This window comes from Microtus pennsylvanicus, chromosome 4 (genome assembly GCF_037038515.1).
Source record: "Microtus pennsylvanicus isolate mMicPen1 chromosome 4, mMicPen1.hap1, whole genome shotgun sequence".
Lineage (NCBI taxonomy): Eukaryota > Metazoa > Chordata > Mammalia > Rodentia > Cricetidae > Microtus > Microtus pennsylvanicus.
Genome location: NC_134582.1, coordinates 93,210,620 through 93,233,915, shown reverse-complemented (window position 1 = coordinate 93,233,915; position 23,296 = coordinate 93,210,620). Strand labels below are relative to the sequence as shown.

Here is a 23,296-nt window from a genome sequence, read left to right as displayed (position 1 = left end):
TGTTCCGAATTGATGTAACATTTTGTGTATGTGTGTGTGTGTGTGTGTGTGTGTATATATATATATATATATATATATATATATATATATATATATATATATATTCTGATAGGAGTATGTGTTTTTTTCTCCTTTATAGTGTGCATACATTAAGTGGTTTTCAAATATTAAGGCAGTTTCAGACCCTGGAATAAGTTCAATTGGTGATTTGTTGCTGTTCTACAGCTTGGATTCAGAAACTGCATCTTGATCTAGTATCTGGATCACCTCTGATCTAGTATCTGGATCACCTCTGATCTAGTATCTGGATCACCTCTGGGTCTATCGCCATCGTCTTTTTAGTCCCTTGATTGGTTTTTTCCATTTGATTTTATTTCCTAACATGCCTGACAACTTTTTTGTTTATTCAATTTTGTGTATAATCTAATAAAAACAGTTATAGACACTGTTGCTTTCTTGCAGACTGAATTCAACATTCTTCTGCAAGTCCGAGGCAGTGCAAGCCAATCATTTTGCCCTTTTGTCCCGGAGGAAGCTGGGCTTTGGGTTCCCCAGGGCTCATCTGTTTCTGGTTCCCCTCCTCTTGCAGTTTAGCTCCCTGGGGGTTTCAGCTGAGATTAGGATCCTTCCCAGAGGCCCTCATCCTTGGTGGGCTCGGAACTCTCTCTCTCTTTTTTTTTAAACTCCCAGCATTGTGAAACTGCCAAAAATCCTCCTTTGCTCTGAAGCTTCCAAACAGCTTCTCTCTGCTGTTTTCTCAGCTTCCCATCCCATGTATACACAGCTTCATATTTGGCAAATATCTCAAATGAAAATATTGGTGTTCATGGCAGCCAGCACTTGAGGAAGAAAACTGAATCCAAACCTTTGAGATCACGTTGACATGTTCACTTCTAGAAGGCTGTTTCCTTAGCAACCTTCCTCCTTCATGTCCTCTCTCCCTTCAACCCATCATCATCTTCATCATTATTAACATTTGAACTCTCATTTTTATCTTTAGCTGGTGATAGCATGCCAAGCTCCTGCTTTCTGCTTTGGTTTATTAATTGTAGGAATTCACAAGTGCTCTGAAATGAAAAAGGCAGCAAACACCTTGCCTTGCCACCCTGCCCCACTTGGGGATCTTGAATGTGACCCCACGTGTGGTACCCGGCTTCCTTCTCTCTGATGATTTCAAACAGGCTTGAGTTTTTGCCCATGTCTTCCTTTTTTGGGGTGGTGGGGTTAGCTTGACACATCAAAACCAAAAGTCTACATCTTCTTAGGAGACCAACATCTTAATAGCATTTTAGTTCAAAAGTCTCTAAACGGATCCCCCACAGATACTGATACGTGTGTTATGAACCAAACGTAGATCTACAAGAAGACTGGAGTCCAGGAACTGGCCCAGATCCGGGATCCAGGACAAGCATCTCTTTAGTACAGCTCTACTCATGAGCAGACGGTGCTGTTACGAAATGGCTCTTGGGTTTTCAGCGAAGATAGAACTCAACCTTTTCAGATACCAGAGACAGTTTCTTTTCTGAAAAGAAGGGCAACCTTGGGAGAATCAGGATGGGAAGTTGCTTTTGCTGTTTGGAGAGAGAAAAAGTGTTTATCACGGTGCCCAGCCACACCATGTTCCCTTTCCTACCTGGCTTTCACAACTGAGTGTGGGCCTCAGGCAGGCAATAACCCTTTCAATATTTGTTCTTTTCCCCCTGAAAGGGGGGCAATGAAAAGGGGGGGACCTACAGCTTGGGTGATGAAACCAGCTAGCTTCTCCGGTTAAGTATGTGCCCCTTCTACTCAGAATGCTCTCTACCTGAGGAAATACAAAATCAAAGCTCAAGCTTGAGAATGTCCCCTGCCCCCCAGATCCTATGAGCTGTTTGTAAAACACAGTGTAGACTTAAAGTTATAAAAATACCGCTTATGCTCAGATGCATGCAGAGGTGTTTCCTGCTGGAGAGCAGTCGGGGTGTGTGCGGTCAGAGAGAGCAGCAGTCTTTGGGAACTGCCTACATACTTGGTCAGCTTGAATGAGGTAGGAAAATGGGCTTAGGTTTCTGTGCACTGCGCCTTATGTATTATTCATTACTAGGAGCTGATTGCTTTTGATTGCATGCATCTCCATACATGGGGAGAGGCAGACTGCATTAGTGGTTAGGATTATTTTATGAAACTTCTCCCCCTCCACCAAATTAGCCGTATTTTAACTGTTTTGTTACCCTACATGGGACAAAGATAGAGAAATGTAGGATCAGAGAATTAAAATAGGTAAGATTAAGATGTATTCTTCCTCCGAAGGTATAGGGATTCTGCATTCTCTTTGTGTTTGCCACTAAGGCAGGCTGGAACAGACTCTAGACCATGGAATCAATGGTTTGTTTAAGTAGCTGTAGAAGGCATGTTGAGAAGCCCTGGATATACACCACTCCCTTCCCACCTCCTCTATCTTCTCAAATACTGAAACTTTAGGCATGATCACTCTGTGAGTCTTCTTAGCAGTCTAACTTGATAGCCAGTCCATAATACAACCGAGCTCATGGCCCAGCTTCCATCTGATGTGCACTGTTTCTGAAAGGAGAAAGAGTAGGTGGCCTCCGAACTTAGGTCTAGGAGCAGGCAAAGGGAGAAGTGAATACGAAATGAACAGGGGCTATGCTCTGGGCCTTGCCTTGTGGAGTGTTCTCCAAGTCCAGTAGTGTCTGCATCGCTCTCAAGCCTGTCAAATGTACGCCTGCTTGAGACCCACCTGGGCCTACTGAGCCTGAAGCTCTGCAGTCTGATGCAGTCTTCTTGGAGATGACAGAGAAGATGGGGAAGACCAGGTGCTATTGGCTGTGTGACCATGGTGACCAAGCTACTTCAACTTTTGCCAAATCTGTGCTGTGCTGGTCATGTGTCTATATTAGGGTGTTGGTGAGGAGCTAACATATTGAAGAGTTCTTGGGACAGTCACAGGGGCAACACCGTTAGTATTTTCTGTGTTTCTGTTCTGATGGCAAAGCGCTTTGTACTGGGTGAAGATGAAAGGCTCTCTGTTGGCATTTCAACATCTTCTCAGAATATGGTTGTCACCAAGGTGAAAGCTTAGCACAACCAAGTGCTACAAACTCAACTGAAATGATCAATTTATGTATTTATTCAGCATTGCCTCTCAAACCCATGTGTATGCCTGCATGCATGTATGTTGTGTGTATGTGTGTGTGTGTAGCAGTGCATCCTGGTTTGTAACACTTTATCTTCAAATTTATAGTTCTCTTTCTGTCTTTCTTGTTGCAAAAATTTAAATACGTACCTTACATTAAGAAAAGCTCAAGTGTCAAATGTTCTTCAATTGTTTTTTTTTTCCTTAATCTGCTCAAAAACTAGAATCTCCTTGTTAGAATGAGTTTACCAGTGTTGGAATTTTGTGTTTTCACTTTCCACTACATCCAGACCTGTACATGGCAAAGACATGCCTTATGTATCTGCTTATTTTAAATAAATAAGTTCTACTTTATCGAGAACATTTTTTTTCCCTAATAAAATGAGTTTTGGCAAACACAGCTATTTCTGACAGGGCACCGTGACCTTGGGTACAGTCAGGAGGATGGCTATTCGGGCACCTCCTGCCCGTCTCTGGAATGAATGAAGCAAAGGCCCACGGTGTTTTACCCAGGGGAATATTACCAACCTGGAGGGCACCTTGGAAGCTGAGTCAGAGAAGGAACCCTGTGGGGACAGTTGTATCTACCAGCCAGAACCTTCCAGGTTTGTGAGTAGAATGCCAGCTGGTTGATTTTAATTCCAATGCTGATTTTAATTTGTAGATCTCTTCAGTTAGATTTGCCGATTGGTAAAAACGTTTCCAGGTTGATTATAGCCTGTGGAAATTCACGTCCTAGAGACACAGAGAAGAGTGGCATTGCTCTATCCTTGGGCGTGGATGCCTTGATTATCAAACAAAATGGAATCTGAGTGGTGATTACGAGCACGGTTGCCAAAAGGTGCCTTAAAGATTTCTTTAGTTTTGGGATTTTCTTTTCCCTTGCCATTGTTATGTGAGTTGAGTCTGCTATGCCAGCAAGAGTCCAAATAACCACTTGGGGTGACTGTGGTCAGATGGGGAGTCTCCATTTGGGGGTGCAGAGTATCTTAGCTGAGGCTATCTCGTTTTAGCTCTGCCAGAATGTGATTAAGAGGAATCAGATGTATCTTGTTCGGTTTGAGGGACTCCTTTTTCCCCAGGGCTAAGGTGGGAACCCTTACACGAGCTGGGCAAGTCCTCTGACACTGAGCTAGAGCCCCCAATCTACCCGAGGAAGGCCACACTTTACTGAGGAGTCAGTACACTGAGAAGGCCACAAGACACCGAAGAAGATGAATAGATGGGGGCCAGACAGTTCCTAGATGCTATGAGATTGTGCCTTCGAGTTTAATTCCTGTGTAACGTTCCTTACACTACTTGTGTAAATAGGTGTTTCTTGCTCCACTTTGTTTCAGTATAACGAAATACCCAAGACTGATATTTTACAAAGAACAGAGACTTCTTAGTTTACAGCCCTGGAGTAAGGGCAATCCCCGATTAGGGAGCCACGGCTGGTGAGGACCGTCTCTTATGTCATCGCCAGGACAGAAATTAGAAAGGAAAGAGTGGAGAGAGATGAGCGGGATTGACCTCTCTCAGAAACCTTCCCTGGTGACAAGGATACCGTCCATTCATGAGGGAAGAGCCTTTGTGACTTAATCAGACCCCAGAGACCCACATCAGTACTGCTGCACTGGAGAAGTCACAACCCATGACTTTGGGGGGGGGGCACCTTCAGCTCTTAGTAGATGTGAGTGGTGACTTTGCACTGAACACACTGTTCTCTTGAATGGGAGGAACAGGGCAAAGTCAGGATGGTCTTGGGGTGCCACCACAGCTAGCCATACTGGGAACTTGCCAGCATGCTCCTCTCAGGCACCGTGACCCTGGTGTGTGAGGCCAGCTCATGATTCTAACCCCGTAGCTGCCCTGTTTCTATATGTAGCCAACTCTGATCTTTAAATACACTTTTTTTTTATTTTTTATTTTTTTGATTCCCTACTTTTTCTGAGTCCTTGTTCGGTATTTTCAGCCTGTGGACTTTTCTAGACTTTGCTTTTTATAGATGGGAATGGAGGCCATAAAGCATGATCCCCTGGTGCACAAGCCAAGAACTATTGCAAGGAATTCCTTCTAGTGGAATATTCCAGACGAGCTTCTTAACAAGGACACTTGCTTATGTGGCCATCTCTGTCGGTGAGCTGTGGCCAGATCCTGCAGACAAACCCTCCAAATCAATGGGTTTCATGTCAAGGTTACCTGAACTCTTCTCATGAAAGCTTCCACCTCTTCTGTGGGGAGGTAGGAGGTGCGATGTGGGCATCTGTGTGGAGGTCAGAGGGCAACCTAGGGCTTTACTGGGGTGCGGGCATCTGTGTGGGGATCAGAGGGAAATCTAGGGCTTTGCTGGGGTGTGGGCATCTTCTGGGGGATCGGAGGGCAACCTAGCGCTTCGGTGGGGTGTGGGCATCTGTGTAGAGGTCAGAGGGGCAACCTCAGGCATCAATTCTTGCAATCTGCTTTGTGACAGTGTGTCTTGCTCGCTGCTTCTTATATTAGAGTGGCTGATATCTGTGAATTGAAGGCCAGACTGGTCTACATAGTGAGATACAGGCCAGCCAGAGCTATATAGTGTGTGAAGCCCTGCCACACACACACATGCATACACACACACACATGCATACACACACACACCTCTAGTACAGTGTCCCGTGGAAGCATAGTATCCTGTGTGTATATGTATATTTTATCCCAGTTAGTCCTGTTACCTTAAGTCTGTGTGTTATTTCTTTTTATGGTGTGATTATGTAATGTTCAGCACGAGCCGGTGTGCCACACACTTGGCCTCTAACTGATGGTGGCCTTTTGGGAGGTGGTAGGCCTAGCCAGAGGCTAGCTTGGGGTGTATTCCAGAGGGTATGTTGTCCTTGTTTCTACTCCTCCCTCCCTTCCTACCTCCCTTCCTTCCTCCATCATATTTCCCTCCCTCCATGCCTTCATACTTCCCTTCTTCACCCTCTGTCTCAGAGAGACAGCCTCCAAGTTAAAGAGCTCTCTTCTTTAGCATGTTCCTGTGGTCAGGCTGTTCTGCCCAGTGTCCACTGATGACCATAAACCATTGTCTTAGAATCTCTACTGCTGCGATGAAACCCCACAACCGAAGCTAGTTGGGGAGGAAAGGGTTTATTTGGCTTCCACTTCCATATCACTGTTCCTCATTGAAGGAAGTCAGGACAGGAACTCAAACAGGAACCTGGAAGCAGGAGCTGATGCAGAGGCCATGGAGGGGTGCTGCTTACTGGCTTGCTTCCCAATGCTTTCTCAGTCTGCTTTCTTACAGAACCCAGGACCACCAGCCACAATGGGCTGGACTACTCACAGATCACTAATAGGAAGAAGCCCTACAGGCTTGCCTACAGCCCGACCTTGTGAAGGTATTTTCTTAGTCGAGGCTCCCTTCTCTCAGATGACTCCAGCTTGTGCCAAGTTGACATAAGACTAGTCAGTAAAACCATATAAACTTAATTTTTCCTACATTGTAATAATAATCTTTCTCACCAGCTGTTTTTCCATTGTTGTCTCAAATTTTAATTGCTCTCAGATCAGATCCATCTTCCGCTTTCCTCTTTCCTTTATTCCCTTCTCTCTTTTCTCTGTTTTCCATCTCCATTTTAGACAGCGATTTTCAGTGCTGAGACCACAGGTGTGCACCTCCGTGTTCTGCTCGCCATTCTTTCTTACGAACCCCACCCTTCAGAAAGAAAACCATAAGCCCATCCCAGTTTTGTGTGCCAGCCTTGCCCGCCAGTCTGGCCATATCCACGGTGCCCTTGCCTGCATCCTTATCTCGCTTCCTTAGATATCGGGTGCCTGTTGTCAAGTAGCTGGAGCTCTGCACCCAACAACTGACCCTCACCAGGGACTCAGTACGCAGGCGCACACTCCGCCTCCTACCTTCAACTTCTCTCTGGATCTCGGTTCTGGGGAATGCCGGCCAAAGTCTGCCCCTAACATGACTACTACAGCCTCCGCTTTCTTGGGGACTGGGGCTGGCTTTCCCGCAGAGCTGTTCATACCGTCTATGTTATTCCTGGATGAGGGTCATCTCTGACCTTGCAGCGTGGGTCTTCTGTCTCTCTGCATCTCCACTTCAAAGCGTTGGACTCGCAGTCCCCTCTTGCTGTTTTCCCTGAACGCCCCTCATCTCCCTGCCCCCGTCGGGGGGGGGGGGCGTCTGTCCACAGGGATTGTGACCCATCCATTGCGAGGGGGAGAACATTAAAGAGGACAGACTTGCCTGTGCCCCTGCAGACTGTTAAGCAGCTGAGTAAACTCCCTGTCGCTCTACCTACAGTTTCCACGTCTAGCTCCAAGCTGCCTTGGAAGGGAAAAGCCTATTTCCCATCTAAGAAATCTAAGATTCTGAACTCAGGTGCTGCACTGGCCTCAAAAAAATGCCGATGGTTGAGAAGTGAACTTTATTCATTTATCACAGGATGTCTTGGGAAATAATCTCAAAAGATAATCTGTTGTTATGAAAAACTTTTTTTTCATAACTATTGTTACGAAAAACTTTTTGAATCGGCGCTGAGCTAAATTCTCATGCTTGTTTGCTTTCATGATCCTGACCATAACCTCGTGTCTGAGACTCAGTTTCCCAGCTGAGAAGGGAGATATCGGTACTCGGGCAGTGATGATTATTGTAACAGCTAAGTAAAGCAAGCTAGCAAAGCTCTGTAATCGTACATGATTAGAATTTGATGCTTGCCGGGCGATGGTGGCGCACGCCTTTAATCCCAGCACTCGGGAGGCAGAGGCAGGCGGATCTCTGTGAGTTCAAGACCAGCCTGGTCTACAAGAGCTAGTTCCAGGACAGGCTCCAAAGCCACAGAGAAACCCTGTCTCGAAAAACCAAAAAAAAAAAAAAAAAAAAAAAAAAAAAAAAGAATTTGATGCTTATTTTAAAGCAGTGAAGGTTGAGCGTCCTTTGTGTAAATTGCTTGGGACTAGAAGGGCTTCTGGTAACTGGGGATAATTTTTATATATATATAATGAAATATTGGAATGGTTGCTAAGTCGAAATGCAAAATTTGTTTTGACTCACATATATCTAATACACATAGCTTGATATTTGCAGAGATTTGATGCGAGATTTAATCTTTATATAATTTTTATATATTGTTTGGATCCTGATTTAATCTACTCTTATGCCTATTCTTCCCCACCTCCTACTTTTTAGAGTTCACTAGCCATAATTAAGCTCTTAAATAGCATCATAAATAAAACAATGCCATAATAAAAGGAAACTAAATCTTCAGACAAGTGAAATAACATTTGCGATTTACCCTAATTCCCAGAAAGATTTGGTCTTGGTGAATTTAAAGAGGCCCTGATAGGTCATGTCTCTGGTCTTTCCTAACTAAGTTGTATCTGTGTTCTATATGGTGTCATTTAGGGCGGAGCTGTGGCTGGTCACATAAATGGACATGATCTGACTTCAGCCTCCTTTAATGGCAAGACGCAGTAGGAATGCGCCACAGGACAGCAGGTGACGCGCTGTGCCGTTTGTCTGTCTTTCTCTCAGAGACTCTGACCTATTTTTGTTGGACACCCGTGCGGTGTGGGCCTCAGAAGAAGGCTGGCTGGAATTTGACATCACAGCAACTAGCAATCTGTGGGTGGTGACTCCACAGCACAACATGGGACTCCAGCTGAGTGTGGTGACTCAGGATGGTGAGTTGTGACTTGCATGCTGCCAGCATCTGCCCGCAGCCGTTTTCACTCATTTCCTCCGGAGCAGCTGTGGTAGAACCATTGTTTGGAGCCCAGCCCTTGGCGCCGGGATGACCTGCTTTTCTCTTTCCTCACCACCATATCAAAAAGCAAGACCTTTTTTCTAGCAAGGACTTAGAAGCAGGCTCAGGTCCTGTCCCCTACTGTCCCCCTTCCCCATGTCTCCCCACCACCCCACCACCAACAGCTACAGAAAACAATGAGAAGGATAGCCAGGTTGAGTCAGGTGGGAGAATTCCCAGAAGAACAGCTCAGGGAGGGAGCACGTGTCTAGCATGTGTGAGCCCCTGGGTTCTACCCAGCACCAACAGGTAGAACTGGAAGGAATGAGAGGGGGAAGGAGAGCCTGGAAAGTAATTAGAATCTTGACTGTCCCATAAGGAAACTTCCCTCCTGACTGGCTCCCTGCTTCAGTTGCTCATCTCCTCACATTGGTGGGGAGAAATATAGCCAGAAAGGAAGTATGAATACTGACGAATAAAAGGACCAGAAGTGAGAGCACGCACTCCATTGGTTGATTCTGTACTCTGGGAGGCCGTTTTGAGTCTTCCATCTAAATGGAACCAGCTAGGGTAAGAGACTGTGTGGGGCCTTGCCCACGTTTCCCACTCTTTACTGCTTTACTAGCCCACGGAAGCCTAGGAAGAGCCGCCTCATTGTGTAGCTTTGAGACGAAGGTTCTGTGGAGTAAAGAGGGGTGGGCTTTGGTTTGCATTAAAGGACTCCACGTCAACCCCCGCGCGGCGGGCCTGGTGGGCAGAGACGGCCCTTACGACAAGCAGCCCTTCATGGTGGCCTTCTTCAAGGTGAGCGAGGTCCACGTGCGCACCACCCGGTCAGTCTCCGGTCGGCGTCGGCAGCAGAGTCGCAACCGTTCCACCCAGTCACAGGACGTGTCCCGGGGCTCCAGTGCTTCAGGTGAGTGTGGACAGAGGCTCGGTGCCCATTAGGACAAAAGTACCTGTGGCCCCAGGTGTTGGACGGCTTCTGCTCAGCAAATACAGTGGCAACGGTGGTAATGTCCCCGCCACAGATACCTGTATGGGATCCTAGGCCCCTCAGCACAGAGCGCTATTACCCGAAGACTGGAGTTGCAGGCACCCACATTGCCTCTTGGTTCCGATGAGCATCTTTCTGTTGGATGGGATGTCTGTAACTCTTTTTATTCCCTTCCCACAAAAATCATGGGAACACCCCAATTACTTTAATTTTTGGATTTGTTTTATTGAATTCATAAATGTGTTGCCTGTATGTGTGTGTCACATGTGTGTCTGGTGCCCATGAAGGACAGGTGATGTGCCAGGTCCCCTGGAACTAGTTAGAGATGGTTGTGAGCCACCGTGTGCATGCTGGGAACCAAACCCAGGTCTTCTGCTTGAGGCCAGAGAGGTTTCAGATGTTTGTTTCCTTCAGATTTGGGGACACTTGCATTATATACATAATGAGATTTCTTAAGGGATAAGATCTCTGTCTGATGACAAAGTTCATTTATATCACCTATTCACCTTATGTACATAAAACTTATGTTAATTTTATACAGCATCTTTAGTGCGCTTTGGTTTGAGTATCACCCATCAGCCTGTGCTTTGCAGACTTGGAGTGCTCAATTTCCATGAAGAAGTGTTATCCATTCATGTTCTATAGGGCTGGAGAGATAGCTTAGAGGTTAGAGCACTGACTGCTTAGTTGACCAGGGTTCAATTCCCAGCACCCACATGCCAGCACACAACTGTCTGTAACTTCAGTTCCAGGGGACCTGACACTCATAACAAAATACCAATGCACACAAAACAAAACAAAATCAACGACAAAAACCAACACCCCAAACCATTCACGCTCTGTCGACGTCACCAGAACTCTTGGCTGGAGCAATAGTCCTCTCAGAGCCTCTGACATGGATTTTATTGGCTCACTTGACTGGGAAATTCAGGGTTTCTTGTTTCGGTTTGGTTGTATTGTTGGAAACTGATGGTTCTAGAAAGTTCTATTTCTTGTTGGTGGAATCCTCAGAAAGATGTCAGTGTATGGTAAGGTTTCTCAGAGTCCCAGGGTGACCTTGGCAACCTCATCTTCAGATAAAGAGTTCTCTCCCTTGCTGGGTTCAGCAGGAAGGCAGGCCTTGGTGCTCATTGGACTGGCTTGTACGATGTGCCCCACCCTGATCACCTTGCTGCCTGGGAAGAACTCTGATTGGCCAAGCCTGCATCAGGTACTCAGTTCTATTCTGGACCAGCAAATCCAAAGGGCAAGAGAGAGGAAACGGTCCCCAGTGTTTGAGGGTTAATTCCAACTCTCAGAAGTCTTCTCTAGCACTGGGAGGAGGGGGAAATGGAAGCTCCTAGAAGCAAGTGCATAGCAGTTAAGTGGTACTGAATTTGAACCCCAACATTGGTCACACTAGAGCAAGGGCTCCTGAGTCTTGGATTCCCTGGGTTATTGAACTGCCCAGAAAACAAGTGTGACATTGAGTATCGGCAGTGAGACTTTCTGTCAGAATTTTCTCTTTCTTGCAACCTTGTGGCTTTGGAGAAACCTGCCCAGTAGGCCTGCACTTCAGTTCAGCCCTCTGTCAGTGAGGGTGCGGGATACCTCACAGCTTTAGGGTTTGGTGAAAGGCAGTCTCACGGCACATAATCACCTTCAAAGATGACTTACAGTCAGTTGTACGAAGTAGGTGCTTAGAGCGCATGCTGGGATCCCAAGGAAGTAAAACACTTCTAGAGGCTCTGTTTATTTTCGTGGTAGCTCGTGGAAGAATGAATGCAGCTTCTCAAAGCACCCCACCTTTCCTTCGGAGGAAGTGTCCCCTAGATTTTAGGCAGTGATGTACTAAGCCTTCTTTTATGCCAGCGATTTGGAGGTGACCCTTTAGTAGTCACCACCCAGCGTGCCGTGACATTTTGCCTCTCCTCGTTAAGGTGTTTCTTGGGAGCACTGCACAGCGTGGGTGTTCCTGTCTTTCTTTACCACTAGAAGCAGTCAGGGTTGAGGCTTTCAAAGAAAGGAGAAATAAAAAGGAATGCCCTCTTTGCTTTATTCCCCTGGGAGGCAGACTGCTGAGTTGAATTAATGGTCTACATTCTTCTCTGGGGCCTGATGATGAAGTCAGCCAGTGCTAGGGTTCATCTGGGAACTGTGGCCAGTTTGGTTACTAGGACCTCAGACTGTGGAGGCGACCCTTGCAGTGCTGATTGCTTTTGAAAATGATAATTTCCCATGATTGACTCAACACTCACCCTGCCCGCCTCACACACAGGCCAGTTGCTTTTAATTAGGAAAATGTGTTGTCTCTGGTTTGGGCTTCAGCAAAGTCATCCTGTTCCTTTTCCCCAAGTCCCTTTCAACTTTTTCTTTCAAGCTGATGAGTTAAAATTAATTATGGGTATTAATTAATGGTCCAAGGGTTCCTGTTGCCCCTCTGCCTCCCTACTCCACTTGCCAACCCAGTCCTCCTAGATTGTTGTGTTCCTTCAGTAGTTCAGGGCAAAGGGGCCCATGCCAAGTCCCTCTGTTCTCACATATTTAAAACCCCCAAGAAAGCGCTGAGATGATGGGGCCTGTCATCTCTGTTTTCTCTGAACCTTCAGGGAACTGAGAATGGACTCGAATTCAGCCCCTCAGAGCTGATCCTTTAGGCTCTTGGATCTTTTTTCTATTAATGGAAGTGGGTGTGCAGAGGGAGAGATTTCTACCTAAGAACGGATTTCTAGGGCTGGAGATGCAGTTCAGCGGGCAGAGTACCTGCCTAGCAAGCACAAAGCCCTGGGTTTGACCCCTGTTCTGTGTTAACTGGGTGTGGCAGTGCATGCCCATACTCCTAGCACTTGGGAGGTGGAGGCAGGAGGATCAGAAGTTCAATGTCATCCTTGCCTACAGAGCGCCGGAGGCAAAAATTCTTGGATATAGTATAAAACTGTCTCAAAGTAAATACATTAAAATCCTAAAGCCAACTAATGAACTAACTCAACAGCAACAAACCACAGGGGAAACCAAGGAAGAAAAGAAGGAAGATTTTTCAGAAATCTGGCCTGTGCTTGGAGAATGGGCATAATGTCTTTCTAGGCTTCCCTTCCAGGCTGTTGAAGGGCCAGAGGTTTGCGGGGCAAACTAGTTTGTCTTCAAGAAAAGAGGCCATCTATAGTGTGACTCCACCCACTCCCCCCCCCCCCCCCCCCCGGCCCCAGTGCCTCTCAGGAGATTGAAGGGAGAGATTCCTATTCTTCGGCTGCCCACTTCTTCCATGGTACACTCCCAGGGCACTGACCCTTCTTCCCAAAGAGGCCCTGTCTAGAAGAAGCCCGCCAGGGACATCTCGCACCTGAGTAAAGATGCCAGCCACCTTCATCAAACCACCTGTCATCAGGCTGAAACATGACAAGTAGCTGTTTTTGCAACCGAGCGGTGGATTCCTGAGACAGCTAGGTCTGCCCACCACAAGGAAGGGGCCAAGAGCCTGCCCACCCCAGCCTGCTCTTCCCATTTGTACTTGACTTCACGCAGGACCCTGCAGACACGTGCACCGGACAGTGGGTCAGAGGGAAGTCTCCCTGCATGGTGCCCACGTGCCTACGCTTCCCTACAGCTGTCCTCTCCACAGGAATCGTGGACGTTGGCTGAGCTGCACTGTTCTCATGGGCTTGCATGGCCTCGGGACGTGTCTTTATTGTTTTTACACCTGTTTGATGGTGCTGGGCCAAGTTGCTCTGTGTAGCCCAGGAGGGATCCTTATGAATCTGGCGATTGTTTCCCAGCCCCAGGTCTTGCCAGTCTGGTGTGCTCTGAGCCGCGCCCTGGGTCCTTGCACTGCCGTCCGAAGTCTCTGCCGGCTGCCGATCTCTCCTCTTCTGTAATATTTCTCTTGGCCTCTGCTGTTCTGCCTTGTGGGGGACTGCGGTGCCACTTGCTCGGTCCATTGCGAGGTCAATGCATGGAAGGCCTGGAAGGATGATGTCCTTTGGCAATTCTTGGTTCTGCGGCAGCTACTTCTTCAGAGCCCTCTGTGACACATCTGGGGAGGAGAGGAACATTGATGTCATTTCAAGTCGTCTGATGAGTCTGATGCTGTGACTTTGAACTGGTCTTTGTTTTATCAGATGAGCGCTGGAATTTTACTGTCGCTTTTTTCTTTTTGCAAGGGAGGAGGTTTTTCCTTTGGTGGCTCTGGGCTTGGAAACCGGGACCTTGTGCATGTTGGGTGACTGCTTTGCCACTGAGCTTTATAGTTCAGTCTTTGCTATCACTGCTCTCAGATAATGGGAGATTTTGTTGATGCTGCTTCTGCCTATGACATAGCAAGTCCTCGGAACTGAGCATCCTGGGGCACGGTTCTGTCATTGCTCTATTGCTACCTGGGACTAAATCCAAAATCTGAAACACTTTTGGTCTGGTCCTGAGCATTTTGATTCTCCACCTTAATAAAGCAGAATAGGCAGGCGTAAGATGCCCAGTAAGTTATAGTGATGACCAGCCATGAGAGGGTTCAGGGAGTCAGGAGACATGTCAGTCCAGGAAGTGACAGACTGAAAGGAAGTCGCAGCCAGTTCATGAACTCTTGGTGCTTAAGGGAATCGTGTCTGTTTTAAGGCATGCAGCCGAGAGGAGATCGGTGTCATATACCGAGGAACTGGCATGTGTGCAGCCTTGAAATCTTTGAACTGCACTGGACTGGGGCCTTCCTGTGGCTCTCATACTGATGTACCAGTATAAACCACAAGGAGCTGGCACCTCCTGCACCCCCCTCAATGGCACATTGTTCCACGGGTGGAGTTAGTGGAAGCCAGAGACATTCCGCTGGATAAGATGGGGCGTAGAAGCCCAGAGATAAGACAAGGACAGCTAAGCCCCTGAAAAGAGGTGTCATTGTAGGAGTTACTGTTTTGCTTCTGCCCTTGTCATTTGAGGAGAAGGGGAGGATAGAAGTGGGTATGTCCTCTTTGAAAGGAGGAGGAGAAAGAGGAAGAAAAAAAGGAGGGAGGGAGGGAGGGAGGGAGGGAGGGAGAGAGAGAGAGAGAGAGAGAGAGAGAGAGAGAGAGAGAGAGAAAAGAAAGAAAGGGAAGAAACTGGGAAGTCAGGCCATCATGGTTGGCAGCATGTGCCTTTAACTGCTGAGCCATCTCGCTGGCCCTGCCCTCCTGTCTTGGAGCCGAGAACTATATGGGGTGGCTGAGGGCCAGGCTTTGCTTGCCATGTTAAGCTTCTAGCAGCCAGCCCTTCTTGAAGGTGTGTCTTGAGGCTGGTACCAAGTGTTCATGTCAGCATGTCCCTGGGTTGCCTAGCATTCTGGAGGCCAAAGACAGACGTGGGCTGTGTTTGGAGCAAAGGCGTCCCTGCCTCTGATCCTCCCCAGACAGCACCTGTGGCTCCTGTGTGCTCAGACCTGCCCTGTACAGTGTGTCACTTGTTCCTGATGGTTCTGACCTGGAGTCTGGATGGAGCACTAGTGGCCTTTAGGTGGCACTGCTGGTGACTCCTCAGATTGGTGCATCGGCTGCCCGCGAGTCAGACACTGTGTCCATGGGCCCTATCATTGGCCTTGGGGCTAGAGAAGTTTGTGTTTTCATTGTTTTGTTTTTGCCTCTAACACTGTACCTTTGCCTTCCTCTGCCCCCACTTGGACAAACCTGCGGTCTCTTCTTTTCTCCCGTTTAAGTGGGTATGTTCTTATGAAATTTTAGCTGCATACTCTTTATTATTTTTTTTAAACCTGGTCTTCCTCAGACCCATCTTCTAAACAGATATCAATGGTGGTATGTGTAAGAGGATTTTTTTTTTTTGCTGCCTGTCAATCTATAAAAACAAAACACACCAAAAATTGGGTCAGCATCATTCCACGTGGAAGCCAGGGCAGCGAACCCTGAGCTACAGAAATAAGCATTCCAAAGGTCAGTGACCTTCACAAATATTTATACACTCTTTGCCAGCGCTCACCATGGAACTATAAGGAAACACAAGCTTGGCCTGAGAATATCTGTAGGAAAGGAAACAGGAGGATTGAATTCCTGCTTTTCCTCTCTCTGGCCCCAGTCCTTAATAACAAAAACGTCAATGTCTGGCTCTAAAAGAAATAGCTCTCTTTCCAGAAAGTTCTCTGTGCTGAGCACTGAGGGAGTCAGTCCAGGCGTGCTTGCAGACAGCTGGGACAGCTGGGAAGTGGACAGAGTTCTTGGGTTACATGATGTTAGGCCTGCTGCAGAGCAGAAGCTAGGAATCTAGGGGTGAAGGAGTTGTCCCTGTGTTCGCACCCCAGTTCTCACACACTGACCAACCCGGTGACCTTTAGTTTACTTCTAACATGAGCCAGCGCATTAAAATAAGGTCCCCAGAAGGAATGCCATTTCCTATCAGATACTGACTGTCCTGAGGTCTCCATACCACCCGTGTTGTGTCTGGTTTTCCTATAGGTCGAGGCACTTCTGTGCCCGCTCCTTCATATTTAATCGTTTTCTCCAGAAGGCTGTCTTTATGGTTACCATTTTGTTATAAACTCAGGAATAGCCAAATCAGAGATCCAGAACAAGGGGCCTGGGGTCCTGGAGTTTCTGTCCCCTCTCCAGGTGCACGGCTCTCTCACAGCCTCGGAATATACACTCATCTGGGAATGTCGCTGCACCTCATGGTCTGGGATTTCTATGTGGTGGCTCAGTCCGTTTTTGTGTTGCTATAACCAAGTATCTGAGACTGGGTACTTGATGAGAAAAAGCTTATTTTAGCTCATGGTTTGGAAGCTGAAAGGTTTGGCCAGGTACGTGTGATAAAGACCTCATGAAGTGTCACAAGATAGAAGATAGGATCTAAGGACAGAAAATGATACATACAGAAGACAGTAAACATGGGGTATTGGCGGAGGTTTCTGTCCTGCCTGGTCCAGCAATAAACACACAGAAACTATATTATTTACAGTACTATTTGGCCAATAGCTTAAGCATATTGCTAGCTAACTCTTACATCTTAAATTAACCCATTTCTATTACTTCATATTTTACCATGAGGGTCATGCCATTTCTATTTTATATTTTACCACGAGGCTTGCAACTTACCAGCAAGGTTTCAGCTAGCAGCTCATGTCTTTCTCCTCTGGCTCTATAGCTTCTCACTGGCTCTATCTTCTTTCTCCCAGCATTCAGTTTAGTTTTCTCGTCTAGCTCTGCTCTATCACAGGCCAAAGCAGCTTCTTTATTCATTAACCAATAAAAACAACACATACAGAAGGACTTCACACATCAATGGGGTGTCCTTGTTTTCTAGGAATCTACTGACAAGGTAACTGATCCAGTCACTAGAAAGGCGTGTAGCACCTTGTGAGGTGGTGCCTCATGACACCATTACCTCCTGTGAGGCCCACTTTTGTTCTACCCTCATACCTTATCCTGAGGACCAAGTTTCTGGCATACAAACCTTTGAACACCATACCATGTATGAACCATAGAATACAAGGTTTTGTTGTGCACAGTCAAATCATTGGTCACATGATTATACTCAATCTCCATAGGTGAGGCAGGCTCAGAACTCTAACCTTATTATGTGCTAGGGTTTTCTGGTGAGCAGCACCCATCTTGAAGTTTTCTAGGGGCCTACAATGAAGGATATAGGTGTGGGTGTGTGGTGGGGTCTTGTTAACATAACAAAGACACTCCTCTCAGCAAATTCCAAGGGCTTTCTATGCCCTCTGCTAGGAAATAGAGACAATATATATATATATATATTAGACAGGGCATCACTTTGTAGCCCTGGCTGAACCAGAACTCATTTTGAAGCCCAGGCTGGCTTTGAACTCATGGTGAGTGCTCCTGCCTCAAATTTCCCAGGTTCCTAAATACTGGGATTACAAGTGTGTACTACCATGCCTAATCATGCACACTTATTATTATTCTGCACCTGATCTCTTAAGGAAATTTATTTAGAAATCTCCACTTTTTATATGGCCAGTGATTCTAAGACTAATCTAAAAGATTTTGAGGAAGTTTGGAGGAAGGACAAGCCAGAACTAGATAAATTAAGGCCATTCCAGATGAGTACCGAAGTCAGGGATCATACAGTTGACCAGGACAGTTGCAAAAGTACAAGGACCGAGGACCTTGGAATATTCAGAAGACTGAACCCATGCACCTAGCTGGCAGGAAAGAGAGAGATCTGAGGTCCCAAGGAAAGTGAGGAGGTCTTATAGCTGGGTATAAAATTTTATATTAGTGGAGTTGTCCTTAATGAAATTTAATATTTGAATGCATATTTTTATTAAATTTACCATTTAAATTTAAAGTAACTTAGTAACCTTTCTTTAGCCTGAGTTAACTTTTGAGAAGTTTGCTGTTTAATATACTATAATTTCACTGGATTTTGATATCATAGGAATTTATTCTGCTTCGTACTCAGCATGCTTTTTCTTTGAAGGTGTTTATCTTTCTCAATTCTAGGAAATTCACAGAGTCTTTTAGGTCTCCAAATATCACTTGCTCCCTATCACTGTTGTCAGGAGTTCCAGACAGAAGTATTTTGTCTTCCAAGTCTCCCTATAGAGAGTCTTATTTTCCTACCATTTACTTTTATGTTATATTTGAAGGTTTCTTGAAATGAATGGTCTGATTCTTCACTCAAGTCTTCTATTCTATTTCCTTGTTCCTTTTTTTGCACCCACCCATCTTTTCCTATCTGCCGTGTTCTTTCGCCATAATGTTCTTGCTTTAGCATATCCTGCCTTTCTATTATTTAAGCTTCCTTTGTAGCAACCTTATCTAGAGGTTACTCTGACCTGCACTCCCTGAAGTTAAGTCTCCTCTCCTTTCTTTTTCATTGATGGGTTATTTTCATCAGGAAAGGTGTGTCTATGTTCAGAATGAGAATCTTCCATGCCCTGAATAAAGAAATTCCCCTCCATAGTAGCTCTGAATTTGTTTCTTATATGGACTTAAAACTACAGGGGCCCTCCTGCAAGGTCAGGTAGGCAGGGTGGGGGGCGGGGTGGAAATGAATAAATTTTTTTGTTTGTTTGTTTTTTTCAAGACAGACTTTGCCTAAGTAACAGCCCTAGCTGTCCTGAAACTCACTCTGTGGACCAGAGTGGCCTTGAACTCACAGAGATCCGCCTCCTCTGCCTCCTGGGTGCTGGGATTAAAGGCATGTGCCACCACACCCAGCGGAAAATGAGTAGATTTAGAATCAGTAAATACTTGACCCACTTCTCTCTTTCCAGGCCACTGGCCTCAGTTGATACAGTTTCTTTAGAGAGTTCTGCATACTTGTGATTTGGGGTTAGGGTTAAAGTGTGAAGTTCCAGTTCCAATACATCCGTTAGGGAACTCACTGGTTCGCATAGCTGGTGGACAAGTGCAGGGGTGGTGTGCTCTGCTCCAGTCTCTTTCTTGGCCAGTTTAGAGGAAAACTCTTCCTCCCAAACTTCTTTCCCGCCTTTCCTTTCTCTGTCTGCCCTTATACCTAACAAACACACCTATGTGTCTTTTAAAACCATAGCTCTGAAATCCACCTTCCCCCACTCAATGGGACTTTCCCAGACTCACTTCATACTTCACTCATTGTTGGCACTGTGAGTCCTTCATTTTTCCAATGTTATCTCCCAACTCCAACCCATTCCAACAGAACCGCTCTCTCCCTCCCCCAGCCCCTACTATCCGTCCTGTAAGCTTCAGCAGTATTGACTCTGCATGACTCTCAACCATGCCATCTGTATTCTGAGTTGGAGCTGGGCACCCAGAGCACCTTTCTCACACAGCCCTTTTGAGCCTCCAAGACAGAAGCCATACGTGATTCATCTGTGTCCCTGGCGCCAGGCAGGAGACGTGCATGTCACAGAAAAGCTGCTCCGATGGGCTGAAATGAATCAAGGTGTCCCAGGCCTCCTGGTGAGGGTGGTTAAGCCAGGCCGGTGGCTCCTGGATTGCACAGGAGATCGTTTTGGGGAAATGCTGGCTTTGGGATGGTTTAGGGCACCTAGAAAGGGCTCGACAACAGCAGTGAGGGTGGAACCCATGAACAGGAGAGCGTGGCCTCCCACTGTCACCCTTTCCCCCATTTGGGGGTCAGAAGCTGTCACCCAAGCTCCACAAGCTGGAATACAATGACGGTTACCAGTTACTGACTGCCTCCTCTCAAATCCAGTGGAGATCGCCACGCATCCATCTGCAGACCTGCAGAAGGAGACTACGTGATGCATATCCGCTGTTGAAAGGTTGCCGTGAAATAACGGGGTGCCAAAGCAGACCCCAGGACGGGCACAGTGCGGTGTGTTCGAAAGCTCCTCTGGCTCAGTGCCAACTTTCTCTAACGCTCGTCACACTCTTTCACAGACAAGGGGAATGTATTAAACACTTGAACCACTTTTATTTTGAAAGATTAGGAAAAAAAAGTCAAATGATTAATTCCCCCAGTGGCTCTAAATTTAGGCAAACAACTGGGAACGCAACTGAACTGTTGGGAGACCACGTGTGTCAGCAGGAGCCTGGCTCACAGTGGCCCTGAGCATCGCACAGTGCCTGGCATGTATGAGGGGGAAAGCCCTTATGTATGTTTTTAAGTGAAGGAATTAATGAGTACCTCTTTTTTTTTTTTTATCTCCTCCAACAGACTACAACAGCAGTGAATTAAAAACAGCCTGCAAAAAGCACGAGCTTTATGTGAGCTTCCAGGACCTGGGATGGCAGGTGAGTCCACGTGAGCTTCCAGGACCTGGGATGGCAGGTGAGTCCTCAGAATAAGCATGGGCCTCCATGAGTTCATACCTCACCCATGGCTGCCACCATCAGCTTCCAGGAGGAGCTGATTCGGGAATCCCAGGAGCTCTCAAATACTCTGGCTGCTGAAGTAAGGCAGGAAAACCTTGTGCCCCTTTTATGGTTTTCTCTCTTTCCTTATTCTTTCAAAGCCTGCGGGCCATTTGGACATTTAAGTAACTTTTACTTAGAAACAGGATTACAAAAAAAAAAATCTGATGATTAATAATTTCCCCAGTAGCTCTAAATTGGCTCATACCAAGTCCAGCTAAGTGTGCTGAGAAATGGGAGATAGGAGTTGTTCTCTATGTAGGTGGTGTTACTTTGACAGGGCTGTAATGGGATCCTGAGGATGACCCTTTGGGTCTAAGTAGACATGACAGATCCTGACCTACAATGTTTCAACTGACCATTTTCCAGCTATATGACGATGTAGGAGCAGTGTGTTCTCTAGATACAGTGCCCTGAGTTTTGAGGTTGAGTCTTTCTGGGCTGGAGTCTCCTCATCATTGGACATGACAGGTGGCAGCAGCTCTCAGCCAGCTCCACAATGCACTGTGCCTAAGATAGGATGCTCGCTATTTTAGGTGTATAACGGGCATTTCCAGCTGGTGTTTTATTGAAATGTAACCCCCATCCTAAGTCAAGGAGCACTTAGTAAACAGTCTTTTTGTCCAACGGTCCCATCTCAAATAACCAACTCAGAGGCTTATATTAATTAAAAATGCTCAGCTGATAGCTCAGGCTTGTTACTACCTAACTCTTACATTTAAATTAACCTATTTCTATTAATCTATGTATTGCCATGTATCTCATGGCTTTACCTGTCCTCAAGCATGCCTTGCTTCTTAGGCCACTGGCTGGCTTCTCTCCCGACTCCACCCTCCTTCCCATCATTCTCAGTTTGGCTTTCCTGCCTAACTTCCTACCCAGGTACCAGCTTGTCAGCTTTTTATTAGCCAATGAGAGCAATACATATGCATAGTGTAGGAAAGATTCCTCCACGGCAGCATTTGTCCATCAGGTCAGCCACAAGCTCAATCCCAGACCTAACAGGTTTGCCACAGCTAAGTCACATGAGCCCATGGAAAGACCGAGGCTCTAGGGTCAGACCAACCACGTTCATACCTTAGCATCACTTGAATGTGAACTTGGGCAGTTCCCAAACTTCTCTGCCTGTCCCCACACTGGGAGCCATGACCAGTGTCTTCTCTTGGAGGTCACTGAGAGTGCAGAGGATGTAGGGGTACCTGGTGATCTTTCACTTCCTTTTGTTCCATCTCAAGGACTGGATCATTGCACCCAAAGGCTATGCTGCCAACTACTGTGATGGAGAGTGTTCCTTCCCACTCAATGCGCACATGAATGCCACCAACCACGCCATTGTACAGACCTTGGTGAGTGCCCTGGCTTGGCAGTAAGCGGGCTCAAGCCCAGACCAGGTTGTCATTTCTAACAGTGCCCGTTCCCATTTCTGTTTTGGAACAGGTTCACCTTATGAATCCCGAGTACGTGCCCAAGCCATGCTGTGCACCGACGAAGCTCAATGCCATCTCGGTTCTTTACTTTGACGATAACTCCAACGTCATCTTGAAAAAATACAGGAATATGGTCGTGAGAGCTTGCGGATGCCATTAAGGCGAAGCCCGCTGCTAGTGACTCTGCCTTGGACTCCTGCCTAAATCTGCCTTAACACACACGAAGAAGCACAGCGCGAAGTGGGCCGATGGCACTGGAAGCATCTCCCGCTGGTGCCTTTGCCCAAGCGACGTCCCCAGGTCATACCTGAGCAGTTGCTGTCTGTAGGAAGTTGTAGTGCTTTCAGTACAGGCCTGGTAACTGCAGACCACCGCCCCCGGTCCCACCCAGACTAGTTTTAGCATTTAGATCTAGCTGTTTGCAGTATAAGTAGAGAATAACCTCGAAGGAATATGAAATACACCTGACGGAAAGAGCAGCTGGTTCAGTAGCACTGGGAGATTCTGCAGGTAACAGAATGCAGGGGGAAGGGGAGCTCTATCAGATTCCATTCCCAGCAAGGCCAGCTCACCCTAGACCTGCATTCTGGCCACCAGCATGCTCTGGGTCACCAGCATGCTCTGGAGAGGTGCCTTTTGTCTGCTGTTGCGGTCACATGGTTTTTGTTGTTATTGGTGGTGGTGTGAAAATGTACTAATTTCAGTCGAAACAAACTGAAGCACTTGTGCACCCCCTTCTTCCCTAAAGTCTTTACTAGAACCCAAAGTAGAAGGGCCATACTGTGTGGTAGGGTGTGAAGCATCTGCAGCAGCCTTCCTCTAAGCCATGGACCAGCAGAAAGTGACTGCAGCTCTCAGCGGGCTCGACAAGCACATTCACACAGGAACACCGGCTCCACACACCAGCTCTCCAACTGCTCTTTGCCTTTTCCCTACGGTAACACCCACGGCTCAGGACTAGTCTGCAGCAGAGACCCAGAGGAAGGGCCTTGCCTCTAAGAATGGGTTTGTCGAGGTGAGGATGGTATTTGTGAACCAAAACCACAGTTTCCTCTTGTAGAAAGTAAGAATCAGATTAAATCTTAGGATATTTTTTAGATGTCTTTTTCACAATCATGTACTGGGAAGCAATTTCGTACTAAACTGATTAAATAATACATTTATAATCTGTAACTGTACTTACAGCTTTTTTTTGTAAATAGAAACTATAATTTATTGTCTATTTTATATCCATTTTGCTGTAACATTTA

The 23,296-nt window shown here is 46.6% G+C and overlaps 1 protein-coding gene across 2 annotated transcripts in view; it reads left to right on the top strand.

The window, feature by feature from the left end:
* Positions 1 to 23,293, top strand: part of Bmp6 (bone morphogenetic protein 6) — a 145,910-nt gene extending 122,617 nt beyond the window's left edge. Inside the window, exons 3-7 of one of the 2 annotated variants that reach the window (XR_012910380.1) lie at positions 8,640 to 8,788; positions 9,569 to 9,766; positions 20,423 to 20,536; positions 21,855 to 21,965; positions 22,057 to 22,194. Coding sequence is in view for 1 of the 2 variants with exons in the window: in XM_075969856.1 (XP_075825971.1) it covers positions 8,640 to 8,788; positions 9,569 to 9,766; positions 20,423 to 20,499; positions 21,855 to 21,965; positions 22,057 to 22,206 (685 nt within the window). In the remaining variant the exon portion in view is untranslated. Of the gene's footprint in view, positions 1 to 8,639; positions 8,789 to 9,568; positions 9,767 to 20,422; positions 20,537 to 21,854; positions 21,966 to 22,056 lie in introns of both variants that reach the window. The other variant, XM_075969856.1, reaches the window with a different exon arrangement.
* Positions 23,294 to 23,296: the final 3 nt, after the last annotated feature.